This window comes from Leguminivora glycinivorella, chromosome 11, assembly GCF_023078275.1.
Source record: "Leguminivora glycinivorella isolate SPB_JAAS2020 chromosome 11, LegGlyc_1.1, whole genome shotgun sequence".
Classification (NCBI taxonomy): Eukaryota; Metazoa; Arthropoda; class Insecta; order Lepidoptera; family Tortricidae; genus Leguminivora; species Leguminivora glycinivorella.
In genome coordinates, this window is record NC_062981.1 from 10,020,647 (window position 1) to 10,036,135 (window position 15,489).

At 37.2% G+C, this 15,489-nt stretch overlaps 1 protein-coding gene across 1 annotated transcript in view; it reads left to right on the top strand.

Annotated features, from left to right (window-relative positions):
* The window catches only part of LOC125230961 (dual 3',5'-cyclic-AMP and -GMP phosphodiesterase 11-like), a 306,906-nt gene that overhangs the window by 280,130 nt on the left and 11,287 nt on the right, over nt 1–15,489 (top strand). The window contains 2 exon segments of the mRNA XM_048136282.1: nt 2,403–2,561; nt 6,833–6,967. Coding sequence (XP_047992239.1) covers nt 2,403–2,561; nt 6,833–6,967 — 294 coding nt within the window.

The window sequence follows — 15,489 nt, forward strand, 5'->3', positions numbered from 1 at the left end:
GCTATTTGTAACAACACGGGAGTGTATCTCTGTTTGCACAAAGAACGCCAAAATTTTTCCCGTTATCGGAATGTCTTTTCATTTCCGTAGGTACGTGTATTTATTTATTGAATCGTGAACGTATCGTAGCAGTAATCTACGTATCAAAGCGTGAACGATTCTAGACAACTATTTTATACGTAGATATGTACCTGATGGTTACTACGCATTTATAGTGGGTTCCATTTAATACACCCTGTTGGAAAGATTTCAATAATATTGTGAAATATATATCGGGCTTTGCCTGTAATATAACAAAAAATTAAACTGCAGCCTAAGCAGCTAATACCGCAATTTCTTGATGTTTAGTTATCTAATAGGTAATTGTTGTGTCAACCCGTAAAACCAACATAATGTTCTCATTTCAGTAAACCAACACGTAAAAACCACTTGCTATCGGGACACGGTGTCGAATATTAACAAAAACGCAATTCTAGATCCAGAAATGTATATAAATGTATATCGTCTGTCGTCGTGATAATGGCGTCACTAGGTCAAATGTAGGATACGTATCGAGAATTTGATTTAAATTGTATTTGTAGCCTGCATTCGCCTGCACAAGAGTGGCACTAAATGTGTTAGTAGGAGAAAAACTGGTAATGTTATTCTTTCGAATTAAATGAGAATCAAATTGGTTCTCGGTGAATATATCCACTGGGTAACGCGCCAATGTATTTTAGCACCAAATCGGACAATATCAGTGATTTGAGATCGTCGTAAAGAGAATGAAAAAGATCTTAATGGTCAGTTAGGGAGTAAAATATGTTTTATGTGCCAGTAACGTTTGAAAAGATCTTTGTCTTTAAACAGACGATTCTTATGCGATATACGTACATTTGGAACAGTAAAGTGTGTTAACTGCACATGCGGGCTTCGTCGATGGAAAATTTATCATGCGCATGTCGTCATTCTTATGTTAAATCGATATAATATGCACATTTTATTTGTATACTCACTTGGTGGTCATTTAATAAGGTCATAAAATGATCATTTAGACTAGCTAATAGAGACCGTTCCTATAAAGTTGAAGGCTTATGGAGATATTTCCATGTAAGAACACATTATCATATGCATTTACATGTACCTATAAAATTTTTTTGTCATGAATTTTCTATGCATTCCAGTATTTATTTACCAATAAGAGTGTGGTTTACAAACCTAGTACAAATTGTTAATCTTACAGCCATTCTTCGTCTGTATTTTGGTGTGCTTTCGTGTAATCGCCTTTAAATAGGTATATGGTTTACTTTTATTTTATATCACACATTTTCATGAAAGTCAGTTTACTTGAGTTAAAACACATGTTGAATATTCTACGGTTTTTCGAATGATAACGCCAAGTTTGAAAATATAGGATGCTGGTACCTACGCAATAATGTGTTATCCCAGATGCATTTTGCAATAAGATGTCAACTCAAAAATTTGACGATTAAAGTCCAAAGTCCAAAGTCCAAAGTGTTTTATGTGTGTTGTTGTGTTTAGTGTTTAAAGTTGACATTTTATTGCAAAATTCATGTGGGATAATACATTAGTATCAGCATAATTTTATTCCTAAAAGTTTTTGAGAACGGGCGACGATTACAATAATATTCGTCTCCAAAATAGGAACGACACATATCATAGATTAGGAATATCGAGATGAATGTATTATTCCCTCTGAAACCCACATCATCGAAAATAAACCGCTTCCATCGACTGTAACTGCGCAATGGCACTGTAATGTTTTATTAGATCCATACCCTCGGGACGACATCTTACATAAACCCCTTGACTTATGGACAAGAATGTTATCTGCTCAACCTTTTCAGTGTTCCGTTGTTGAGAACCCTTATAATTTTGTCTTGTATTTTATCTGTCGGAAGGAGAATTTATTACCCTTACCCATAAAACATGCATGTTTATAGGGGCGTGTTAGGTTTGGGTAGTCTATCGATGAATGCATTAGTGCCAATTCTTCAAGATAATTTATTGGCACAAAACGTTAAGTTTAGGAATGGAATTCATTTATTCTCGGGTTTCCGTTTTGTGTTTTCGTTTTTCGTACCAATTTTAATGTTCTATTCTGTTCAAGGAAAATTCAGACTGATTTTTATTCGATAAACTGTATCTAGAGAAAACTACTCGGAACGTTATGTGTCATTAGCTTTATTTCGCTGCATTCGACTTGTAAACTAGTAGTTTTATACAAATTTCGCCTCTTCTGCATTCAGCTCATTACTACTTTAACTATCACACACACAGTATCACATCATGATATTGTTTTAATAGAGAGAGATCGGTCCATCTGGATAGTTCTTTACCTAGAGTATAATGTTTTCTTAATGTTTGGCACTCCTCTTAACAATCGTTTCTGTTTGTTCCAGGTCCTTCTAGTCCACGAAGCGTCGAAAGGCAGTTTCTCCCGAGTGTTCGACCTAGAAGCAGGCGATGAAACGGAACCCGGCACGCCTAGAACTTCGCCCTACGAGAGCCGCTTCCCTATCAATATTGGGATCACTGGCTATGTGGCCACCACAGGAGAGGTAATTCGCCCTTGCTTCCTTACTGATGTGGCGCAACGCCTCTTGATCCAAAACCACCTACCTATGGCGTCCTATGGGATGGGATGGTAGCTAGGGCAACCAGACAGTCGTCAGCCAATTGGTACTCTACAATACCTTCTACAGACTGCGCGATATCGAGTGCAACGGCTACCCCTTATACCTTTCGTTGTAATATAAGCTCAAGCGCGCGACTAGGTTACTAAATTAGAAAAGCGTATGTCGACAAATCTGCATTCGATCGCATTACGAATGTAAATTCTGTGAGCAACATATTCTAAATCGACTAAAACATTCAACGTTGCATTTCCTACCTTAAAGTCCATATTAACAGAAAGAAAATGCCCTTAAACGCCGGAAGGCAAGAAGGTCCTCAACCGATTACATTTTCCTTCTTCATTATTCCCATCCGTTTTCCACTTTATTCCAACCTTGTTCCAAAAGACACTGAATTGGATTGTTCTTCCAATAAAGCTATAAAAGTTATACTTAAACGTTTCCACTTTAGGCACTTTGCAAAGCGATTTCTCAGATCTCAAACTAAGTGAGAAAGATAAACTACAATCCGATACTAAAAACTTGAAACAAAAAGTTTGTAACAGATTGCGTTGAATCGCATTTGCCCTTTGGAATATCTTTTTGTAATGGACTTATCTTTTGTGTTTATTTTGAAGTTACATTAGGCAACAAGTTTTATTTTAAGCAAATATAAACTGACAATTATATTTTAAAAGAAAGACATTTAAAAACATGTAGAAATACAATATTTATCGAACATATTTACACTTTTCTTTATTTTATTTGTTGGTGGTTTTAAAACATTTAGAATACCATAATTTAATTGGACAAAGTTTTAAAGGCTCTGAAACTGTTTTAATTGATTTAAATATAATTTTCTTTAAATATCAGTTTATAATGGTTCAATATTAGCTGAACTAGGGCACACCTCGGGCACTGGCGATCAAATATATGAAAGAGGCGTGTTCCTAGCACACAGTCTAAGCTCGTGTAGGTGAACGCGTACTAAATATGCTTGTATGAGTGAAATATGACAGGTCGACTGTTCGCGTTTTTGACAGGCAGTAACTGTGAGGTGACCGAAAGGGGGTGGACAGCACTTTCAGTGGGGAGCGGGAGTGGCCATACTGTGCGATAGTTTATTATACTGTGACTAGGGTATTTAATACACGTGGAGTTCTTGAAGCGTACGCGGAAACTATTAAATGTCTGATAATTTAGTAACAGTTCACAAGGTATTTACACATTAGTGCAAAGCGCTACAGTTTAACATTCAATTGCGAATGTACTGTTTGTGTAGAATTGTAGATATATAATTAATGTGTTGCTTCGTAATTTCTCCGATAAATGAAATCTTAGGGTGTTTCATTGAAGCATTATTAAGTCATAATTATTGTATTTTATGTTTATTCATGCAGAAACTTGCTTTCGTGGTGATAATGATAATTCTTGGAAAGAAGTTGGCTTCATAAAATTTCATCTTTCGGTGTATTAATAGCACACATAAAAGCTATAACGCTGACTTTTTTACATCTGAATGAATAATACTGTTTTCTTCTAAATTTATATTTAGGTGGTGCAATAAAGAGGATTTGTATCGTATAGTTAAGCGCTGGTAGCCTAGCGGTAACAGCGTGCGACTTTCAATCCGGAGGTCGTGGGTTCGAACCCCGGCTCGTACTAATGAGTTTTTCGGAAATGTCGTGTGATATTTGCCAGCCGCTTTTCGCTGAAGGAAAACATCGCGAGGAAACCGAACTAATTCCAATAAGGCCTAATTACCCTCCGGATTGGAAGGTCTGATGGCAGTCGCTTTCGTAAAACTAGTGCCTACGCCAAATCTTGGGATTAGTTGTCAAAGCGGACCCCAGGCTCCATAAGCCGGGGCAAATGCCGGTATAGCTCAAGGAGGACGATGATGATCCAGAAAGGGACTTGTATTCTCTATCGAACAGATCTCGTAAGCGAGTAATTGCGGGACTAATAGGTGCCTCATAATCTCCCTCGTAATCGCCCCCGCTCTTAATCTGTCACGTGGAACACTTCCTTTGGGATTGCTGTAATATGTCGGTGGTCTCTTTCGTTTGCGGCTTTCTATTACAGAAGGTTTCTGTTCAAAGTAATAAGGACCCTGATCCTACCGACTGCGCCATGTTAAAGTACTCGAGGAGCGACAATTAAATAACGATAACGGTTCCAGATCAAGACTCACTTCATTTATTATACGCTTACTCACATGCGTCAATATAGCAGTATCCAGAGGCAGAGTATCCGATACTTGAAAAAGACGTTTAAGACCTAATAGGAAAGCCATGTATTGTGTAATTTTTTTTTTTAATACGAGATAATATTCACGTCGTCTCACAAAATGTGTCAAAATCTTACAATGATGAGGCTCACTGACATTTTATCCCGCCAGCCGAGGCAAGCACATCTCGGACACTGGCGATCAAATGTATGAAAAAGGCGCGTACCTAGCACACACTCTAAGCTCGTGTAGGTGAACGCGTACCATGCTTGTATGAGTGAGATATGACAGGTTGACTGTTCGCGTTTTTGACAGGCGGTAACTATGAGGTAACCGAGAGGGGGTGGGCGGCTGTGCAATGGACTAATAGGGTGGCGCCATCTGTCATAACCTTTGATTGTGCCTCCTCATTGTGTATGTATTGTTCTTTGTAGAATCTGAATTGAAGAATTACAATAAACCTAATTAGGTTCCACGATTGGTTTTGGTATTTCAAGAATCCTTTTGTGTTTTATTCAGACTCTACAATCTTAATATAAATAGCAAACAGGATAAATGTCCTCATTTATATTTCTGTAGGCCCAACATTACTCGCAAATAAAAATACATACGTTAAAATTTTCCATCCTACCCTTGTTCCCTCCTCGCTGGATTATGTCTTCAGTTTTGACGTACAGTTTAGCGATTACGGCTTTTATAAATGTTATTTCGGTTTTGTAGAAATGTTGTGTACGTTAGGCTGTTTATAGTATTTATTTATTTTCTTTTCATTGACCCAAAAGCAAGCATCACAAATTAGAAATCAGTTTTTTTATTGATGGTGCCAAAGCTGTGTGAGGACGCGCTGGTAGCCTAGCGGTAACTGTGTGCGACTTTCGTTCTGGAGGTCGCGGGTTCGAACCCCGGCTCGCACCAATGAGTTTTTCAATTTGTGCGAAATGTCATTTGATATTTGCCAGTCGCTTTTCGGTGAAGGAAAACATCTTGAGGAAACCGGACTAATTCCAATAAGGACTAGTTACCCTTCGGGTTGGAAGGTCAGATGGCAGTCGCTTTCGTAAAACTAGTGCCTACGGGATCTTGGGATTAGTTGTCAAAGCGGACCCCAGGCTCACATGAGCCGTGGCAAATGCCGGGATAACGCGAGAAGGATGATGATGATGAACAAGGTGTGACAGGGGTAGCGCGATGGTATTGGCATTACGTTGTCCCTGTCATACCGTGCTATAAACATTTATAACAGCCGGTGTGGGAGGACCATTATATCGTCACTACTTTGAAAAAATCTCGTATCTCACGCTGCTCCTCAAAGTTAAAATGCAGTAAGTCTATATGCATTCCATACATACTTACTACAATTTTCTTTTCATTGACAGACGAAGATACAAGTTTTTTTAAAAGCAGTGACGATATTTATGTAGCAACAATAAATTATCACTTACTTACTGCGATGGCTCAGCGACCCTAAGTGGATGTTGGTCTCCGACATTATCCTGTGCGATCTGATGCCACTCGGTCACTTGAAGGTCACACAGGTTTTTCTGGACTTCATCGATCCATCGGTACCTGGGCCTTCCGACCGGCCGTTTTTCAGTCGATCGCCACAGTTGAGCTCTTTTGGCCGCACGATTCTCTCCCATTCTCAAAAATTATCAGAATGTACAAAAGTAAACTGTCTCTTTTTAACCCCCGACGCAAAAACGACGAGGTGTTATAAGTTTGACGTGTCTGTCTGTCTGTTTGTCTGTCTGTCTGTCTGTGGCAACGTAGCTCCCGAACGGGTGAACCGATTTCGATTTAGTTTTTTTTGTTTGAAAGATGAGTTAGTCGGGAGTGTTCTTAGCCATGTTTCATAAAAATCGGTCCACTATGTCGCGGTCGGGGGTTTTTTCAAAATTTTTTTTTTTAGTATAACTACCCGTTTCCCTGCCTTAAAGCATTTTTTATCTCATATGATAAAGATATAACCTAATAATTTTTGTTACAGACTGTGAACATAGCGGATGCGTACCTAGACGCCCGGTTTGACCCTTCGGTCGACGAGGGCACGGGTTTCAAGCACAACACCATACTGTGTATGGCCATCAAGAACTCTGAGGGCAGGATCATCGGAGTCATCCAGGTTAGATATACTTTGATTTCAATATTTGCAAAATTATAACAATGGAGTGTATTTTTAAAAGGTATTATTTCTGAAAACCATACCATAATAAGCCTTTTCAAAAAAGATACTCTTCAATTAGTTTCTTTTGGAATTCACGAATTTTAAAATAAAATTACTATCGCGGTCCGTTATTCTGGACGGCATAACGGCATCACAGCAAAGCGGATGCGGGGGTAAGGTGCATTACGATAGGTTCAAAGGATAGTTCTGGGTACGTAGCCAAATGCACAAACGCTCACGATAATATCTGTTTCGTCTCTATCGTTCTTGCGTATTGGCGCGACAGAGCCAGATTGCATTTCTGTCGGCGTCTGGCGTCCACGATTGCCATTCGGCTACGCCGGCTGATCTGAACTATTTATCTACTTAACTAGAAGTTTCTACTGAAGGAACACCAATTAATATTAGTAAGCGATGTAGTAACGTAAGTATTGCTCAAGTACGAAGTGCTTCTGCTAAACAGATATTTGCCAATTTCAAAATTGCACTGTTTTCAAAGGCACGCTTAATGATTATAAAAATCCCATAGGAATCTAGTTTAGTTAATTTTAATAATATAGTGACTACATTCTGATAAAAAGCTTTTTGGCAACTCAGCCTGCTTTTTCCAGCGAGTAAGAATAGATTTATTACCACTTATGGCAATTTCATCAAGCCATTTAAAAAGAATTGAAGACCAATGAACGTTTATTTTCAACGACTCTTATTAATATTAAGAACAGTCTTAAATAAACGAAATTACATTGTTTTTGTTACTAAGGTACTACCTACGGTATAGTTTGTTTAAAATAACTAGCTATTTGTCTTTCTAAATAAGGCTTCGTAAAATGAATACCCTCAACAGACAGGAAGTTATAATAAAATATAAACTTGCTAACATTTCGGCGATAAAATTAAGTCGGAAATGAATTCATCCCGCGCCCCAGTGCGAGTTAATTAACATCTCGGTTATGGTGTTAATGTGTCAGCATGTGTAAGCCAAGTCGGCTGGATTGTGGCATACATAGGCGTAGTAAATATAGACAAGCGTTACGAGTGCGCCCCCGAGGGACAAGACATACGCAACGCGCCGAAAATAATAACACGTTTGAACATTCCTCACAACGCCCATAAAATAATCTACTTAATTTGATCGCGATCATTGTTACGCATCAAACGTTTAACGTAGATACGCAGATAGAAAAGTAAGCTGTCAAAAAACTGCCAAATATCAAAAGTGCGATCAAAATCGGAGTGTCATCAGTGAATCAAAGTGGCATGGGTAGTATGAATACAATATATGAATAACAAGTAACAGTTTTTTGTATTTTTCGGCCTCTTAAACTTGACGGCCATTGTCGAACTCAAAATTGGTAACGTTTTCTCATTCGTAATGTGCTTTTGCGCTCACGGGATGTCCATATACGTGCTTCCCTCTTGCACATTTCATCCGTCTTAAAGGATAAGTCGATAAAACAGTTAGGTCAATCCCTTTGACAGTTTGATTTTTGCTATGAAGAATTCCGCTCTTTGATAATCACAGTTTTCATCTGATATTTAGGAGCAGCCAAGGTTCGCGTAGCAAGAAATAGCTTATTACAATTTGTAACTAAATTATATCTTGATATGGATGTCAGTATCAAAAGTAGCAGATAATAAATACGCTTTATAAATGTCCACCATTCCGCTAAACAAATACAGATGATTGTGGGTCTATGAACTACATAGAATATTACGCCCGAACTGTACAGATAATTTATAAAAGTTCTTCGGGATGTCATACTTTTTGGTGCGGTTTTTTATACGAGTACACACATGCTGAATGTATAAGCACAGATTAATAATAAGTTACTTAGTATAAGTACGTGTTGTCTGAATTAAATCTGTATTTATTTTATTATTATATCTGATTGATGACTATTCCTGTCTGTGGTTGCATACGTCGGCTGGCAGTCTGATTGTCGCATACGGCCGCAATGCGCAACAGCTTTATCACAATAATTCCACTATTACTTTATCAACCTCTTATCTGTGTCAACAACTTTATCCCGAAAACTACCTCTGTATCTGCTGAATAAAGTTCACATTTACAATTTACAGATACGATGTTCTGAATCAAGGCCAAATTGTCAACAGTGCTAGTGACTGTAATTCTTAATTTTCTTTGAAAACGTTTTACTCCAAGTAGGAATTTTAAAGTTTTTGCTTGTGTTAGGGTTCACTATTTAGTTTGGTTTGGTTTTATAGTTTACTTAACGAACCTTACCCCAGTTCGAAACCCTGATTTTTCAGTTCGAAACTGTGGCCTGATTTTTGTTATTTCTTTTTTGGACTTTTCATAACTATCTACACCTATATAGAGACCAGCAATAACTTGTTACTCTTCGAAGAATGCAGCAAAATATGGGACACGTTTTTATGGTGCTTCGATGTATAACATATTATATCTGAGAGGTTTTTTATACCACGTCGGTGGCAAACAGGTATACGGTCCGTCTGATGGAAAGCGGTCACCGTAACCTATGGACGCCTGCAACTCAAAGGGGTTTTGAATGATTTGCGGTTATTTTCACACGGGGTATCCCGGTCAATATAAGTCTCCTCTATAGTAAGTCTATAAGTTACCTCTACATCTGGTGATTGTACTATCAGCTACAAAAGTGGATGGCGAATTTATCAATGTATTAATTCATAATGTATCCATGCACTTTTGCAGCTTATAATACATTCTGTATTAGGCGTAAAATACCTTCTTAATAAATAATAAATATCAATGTGACGATGCATATGACGATGCTTTAGTCAAGTAGAACCATTTTTTGTGGGTTTTCTCGTTTGAGTACAGTGTGTGTAGACAAAAAACATCAGTATTTTATTTTTTAACTTGTAAGTTGTAACTAATTTCAAATAACGGTTTTTCTTTGTTACAAAGCACGTGTTGCGCAAACCGTTCGTTGTAATTGCAGCCAATCTTTATTTATTTCTGTACGTCAACACTAGCAGATCGCTCTTGGCCGAGCATTCTCATTGCTCAAGTCAAATACCAGTATAGCATGGCCTGAATAAGCTACTTTCCTCCTAATCAAATCAGCTTCTTTTTAAGAACTGTCAAAACGATTTTGAACGACTTGCTAATATGGAATGACTATGAAGTCGAATTGAGTGACGTCACGGTCAACTGATTTACTTTATATTATATTACTATCTGATTTATAAAATATAAATTGGAGTTAAAAAGAACTTCTGTCCCTGTTTTTCTTATAATTATCGAATGCATCATTTCGTGCATGGTATAAAATATTTTACTTTAAATACAGTCAAGTTGCCTATAACATCTATGTACATTAAGATAGGTACAGTCGGCCAAGAAAGTGGTAAGCCACTTTTTAGGCTCACTGTACACGTGATATTATGTATGTGCGAGTAATAAAAATTACCAAAGCGCATAATAATACCTAAACACAACAATGATACACACACAATTAATGATACTTGACATAACATACCAATGTTATGTCAAGTATCATTAATTGTTAAAACAGTCAAAAATGTCAACATTCACGCACGAGCTCGATTATAATGAATTAACTATTAAAGTGGTATAATACGTTTTCCATTAAGGTACAGCGGGACAAATCTCGACTGGGGGGCAATTGTAACTGATCCATTTTTTCCATTATTACACTATTAAGTTGAGTTCATCATGTATCCACTGAACGCGCGTGCCATATATAACCAGTGGACACTAATTAATAATGCAAACATTGTAAAACATGGAAAAAGATGGACCAGTTGCATTTGCCCCCAGTCGAAATTGTCCCCCTGTACCTTACGTGTGTTGCGTTCCTCGCAATGATCAAGATTGTATGCTCGTTCTGATGGCACCTTACCTTTCGTTGATAGTCGGTTAGGTGGCGACACTGATTATTTTTAATAAGTGTAACAATAAATTTAAAAGTGGAAAATGTCTGGCAGACATTTTCCACTTTTAAATTTATTCTAAGCCTAGTGGCATCGATTGCAGACGTTTCTGCTAATCAGAAGTTAAAATTTAGCATGGTTAGCGCATCGTAACTGGTGAATTTCCAATATGACTTGGAACTCCGGTTGCCGTTTAAGAAGTTTAACATTCTTACGGTAGATGTCGCTACGGGTCCCATTGACCTTAGTAGTGGAAAATTTCGCTGGCTTGGTTGAAGTCTTGGTGGCTCAGTTGGCAGAGTGCTGGAATATTTATCCAGAGGCCGTGAGTTCAAGTCTCACCCAAGGCAGACATTTTCCACTTTTAAATTTATTCTAAGCCTAGTGGCATCGATTGCAGACGTTTCTGCTAATCAGAAGTTAAAATTTAGCATGGTTAGCGCATCGTAACTGGTGAATTTCCAATATGACTTGGAACTCCGGTTGCCGTTTAAGAAGTTTAACATTCTTACGGTAGATGTCGCTACGGGTCCCATTGACCTTAGTAGTGGAAAATTTCGCTGGCTTGGTTGAAGTCTTGGTGGCTCAGTTGGCAGAGTGCTGGAATATTTATCCAGAGGCCGTGAGTTCAAGTCTCACCCAAGGCAGACATTTTCCACTTTTAAATTTATTCTAAGCCTAGTGGCATCGATTGCAGACGTTTCTGCTAATCAGAAGTTAAAATATACAAAGGGTAGATGTCAATGGACAGAGATCAACTGGGTCATTGGTCTCTATGGGTGTACCACATGGATCAATATTGGGGCCTTTCCTGTTCCTTATCTACATAAATGACTTGCCATTCCTTGTAAAGACCCACCATGATATAGTATTGTTTGCAGACGACACCTCACTTATTTTCAAACTCAAACGACAGCAACAAGCTCACAGTGATGTAAACAATGCTATCTCTAAAGTAGTGAACTGGTTCAATGCTAATAATTTATTATTAAATGAAAAAAAGACTAAATGTATTAAGTTTGTCACTAATAGTAACGTAAGGAATGAGCAAACAAGTGTCGTTGTGAAGGATGAGGAATTAGAACTGGTAGATAGTACAGTTTTTCTTGGTATAACTTTAGATTCTAAACTTCAGTGGGGTCCCCATATTGTTAACCTCTCGAATAGACTTAGTTCTGCAGCTTTTGCAGTGAGCAAGATCCGTCAGTTAACAGACGTGAAAACAGCTCGATTAGTTTATTTTAGTTACTTTCACAGCATTATGTCATATGGTATTTTACTTTGGGGCAGTGCTTCAGAGATAAATACCATATTTATTCTGCAGAAGAGGGCTATTCGAGCAATATATAAAATGAACCATAGAGACTCACTTAGAGATAAATTTAAGGACATTAATATAATGACAGTGCATTGTCAATATATTTATGAGAATATTATGTATGTACATAAAAACATTTGTAATTTTAAGAAAAACTGTGATGTACATAATATAAATACTAGAAATAAACATAAACTCGCGGTGCCCTTCACACGGCTCTGTAAAATTAAAAAATCATTCATGGGTAATTGTGTTCGATTTTATAATAAACTTCCGAATCATATTACTGACTTGTCAATTAATAAATTTAAGAATCATGTAAAGCGTGTACTCATTTCCAAAGCTTATTATACAACACAAGACTACATGAATGATAAAACAACGTGGGATTAATTGTTATTCGAAATGGTTTCTTATTTTTACGTTTTTTATTATTATTATTGTTGATGAAATTAATATTGTATTTTTTTGGACATTGGATTTTTCCTAGAAATATTCTAGACATGTATTTTTATATATACATATACCTAATTATATATTTTTTGTTTAACGATTATTTTTATATGAAATTGTATATTATAGACTCAATATTATTATGAACAATAATTTACAACAATAAATTGCTCTGATAATTAGGTTAGATTAAGATCATAATATATATGTAATGAACTATTCATAAGAGCTTGTAACTAGGCCTACATGAATAAAGATATTTTGAATTGAATTGAATTGAATTGAAAAAAATAAGTGTAACAATGTTTTAATCGTGTGTTGAGACATGGCAGTTAATGCAACTTGGCTACAAATTTTACATTGACAAAAATCTTCCCTTTGGTAGTACACCTCGCCTATACTGTACAACTATATCTCCGTTCACGATTCCCGTTGGGAATAAGGCACCGCTTTGCTGGACAATATCAACAGAGTTCTTTTCTCAGCGTTTGACAAAACACACAGAAATAACATAGGTAATGCGACGGTGATCTCGAAGATACCTTTTCGTTTTTCCGGTAATGGCCAAGAAAAAATATTACCGAAGAAAATGTACTTTTTAGGAAAACTGTATTGTTACTGACAATTTTTATCGGTCCCATACAACTATGCGATAACCTCCTATCATAGGACTTAAATCTATTCGGGTCAGAGGTAAGGGTTCAGTCAGCTACATTTGACATTTCAGAAGCGCATTATAATATGCCTACTGGAAGTAGGACTACAGCTTGGGAAAATAACCACAAAATTAAAATTTGGAAAAACTCCCGACCGCGACATAGTGGACCGATTTTCATGAAACATGGCTAAGAACACTCCCGACTAAGCTTTTAAACAAAAAAAACTAAATCGAAATCGGTTCATCCGTTCAGGAGCTACGATGCCACAGACAGACACACACAGACAGACAAACAGACAGACAGACTGATAGATGACAGACAGACAGACACGTCAAACTTATAACACCTGTCGTTTTTGTGTCGGGGGTTAAAAAATTGAAATTAAAAAGTTTCAACATCTTCGTGTCATCCCTTTCTTACCAATATGTGAGAGAAAACGACAAGGCGACACGACGATGTTGCCTCTTTTTAATTGTACTCTTTTTCCAGTCTTTGAAAAGACACGTGGCTACGTTACCAAACGTATAGTCTTAAATAGACAGATTCTTAAATACATTATTTAAAAACCTACCGTTACCCAGTTTGCGTCTGGGACAGCGACATCTCTTCAAACTTCATCTTTTCGCGACAAATTGTATACAGGGTGATTCATGAGTCGTGAGCAGGAGTGAACAGGGTACTGGGGAGGGTCACACTGAGCAACTTTCATAATGGGGCAACACTAAATTGTGATATTTTTTTTTTTTAACTATGACTTAATTGATAGTTAATCATCAATTAAGTCATAATTAAAACGTAATTGATAATTAGCTATCAATTAAGTCATAGTTAAGAAAAATAATCACAATTCAGTGTTGCCCCATTATGAAAGTTGCTCAGCGTGACCCTCCCCAGTACCCTGTTCACTCCTGCTCACGACTCATGAATCACCCTGTATAAACTGTTATACACAATAAAGTGATTACTACTACTACTAACTACTCTTGGGTAACAAACTAAACAATACTATATCGACTCGAACACTGTATCTTTACTGGTAGGGATAGAAGCGATGTGCATTGAGCGTAGTGAATGTTTCTCCAGTAAGCTTTTACGAGGTGCTTTTTTCGCCCCTAATTTGTTTTCGGTACAGCTATTTCGGATATTCTTTTCCAGTTAAAACGCTTTTGGAGGCATAAGAGATTAACCCACGCATTAAGCCACTTTTAGAGAAAATGAGGCATTTAAGTATCAGTCGTTTAAAATATATAATCATGAAAGTACAAACTAAATTCCATTTCCTTTATGCCATATCAATGAAGCGAGTACTTGTGTCATGCGTGCTGAAGAATCACAAATATTATTCGATTATTTTTAAAATATGTCTCACGAGTGAACAGGCATCTTCTGGGCGAGCTCACTCCAACGTAGGCCACGTCTTTGCCTTTGGCTAGTCTGTGGTCAAGAGTAAGCCCATTTAAAAAAAAAAAAAAACGGCCAAGTGCGAGTCGGACTCGCGCACCGAGGGTTCCGTACAAACCTGCAAGGTTTACAAAGTTCAGTTTCAAAATATGCAGCTTAAATTGCTGTTTCTTTTGATTGCGTTGACATAGAAGTTTGATTTTGTTACAGCTTAAAGGTATTATAGACCTGAGTATTTGGTATGAATTTCAATTTAATACCTCTACGCGTTTATGAGGAAATGGGTAGTAAGGTTAAAATTATTAAAAAAAAATATATTATGTGATGTAACTAAAAATTTATGGTTTTCGTAATTTTTCCTTTATCTATGCTATAAGACGTTGCTTCGTACCAAATTTCAAGATTCTGAGTTCACGGGAAGCACCCTGTAGGTTTTGATTCCCTTGCAAGTGTCGAAAATTTGCGGCATAAACGGCTGTATCTTTTGATTGCGTTGGCTTAGAAGTTTGATTTTTTCACAGCTTCAAGGGACAGTAGACCTGAGTAATTGATATAAATTTCAGCTTCATACCTCCACGCGTTCCTGAGAAAAAGGGTCTTGACAGAGACGGACGGACGGACAGACGGACAACAAAGTGATCCTATAAGGGTTCCGTTTTTTCCTTTTGAGGTACGGAACCCTAAAAAAACGAAATTTTAACTTTTACAATGTTCAGTGCACTTCAGTAAAAGAACTTTCAAATGTTAAA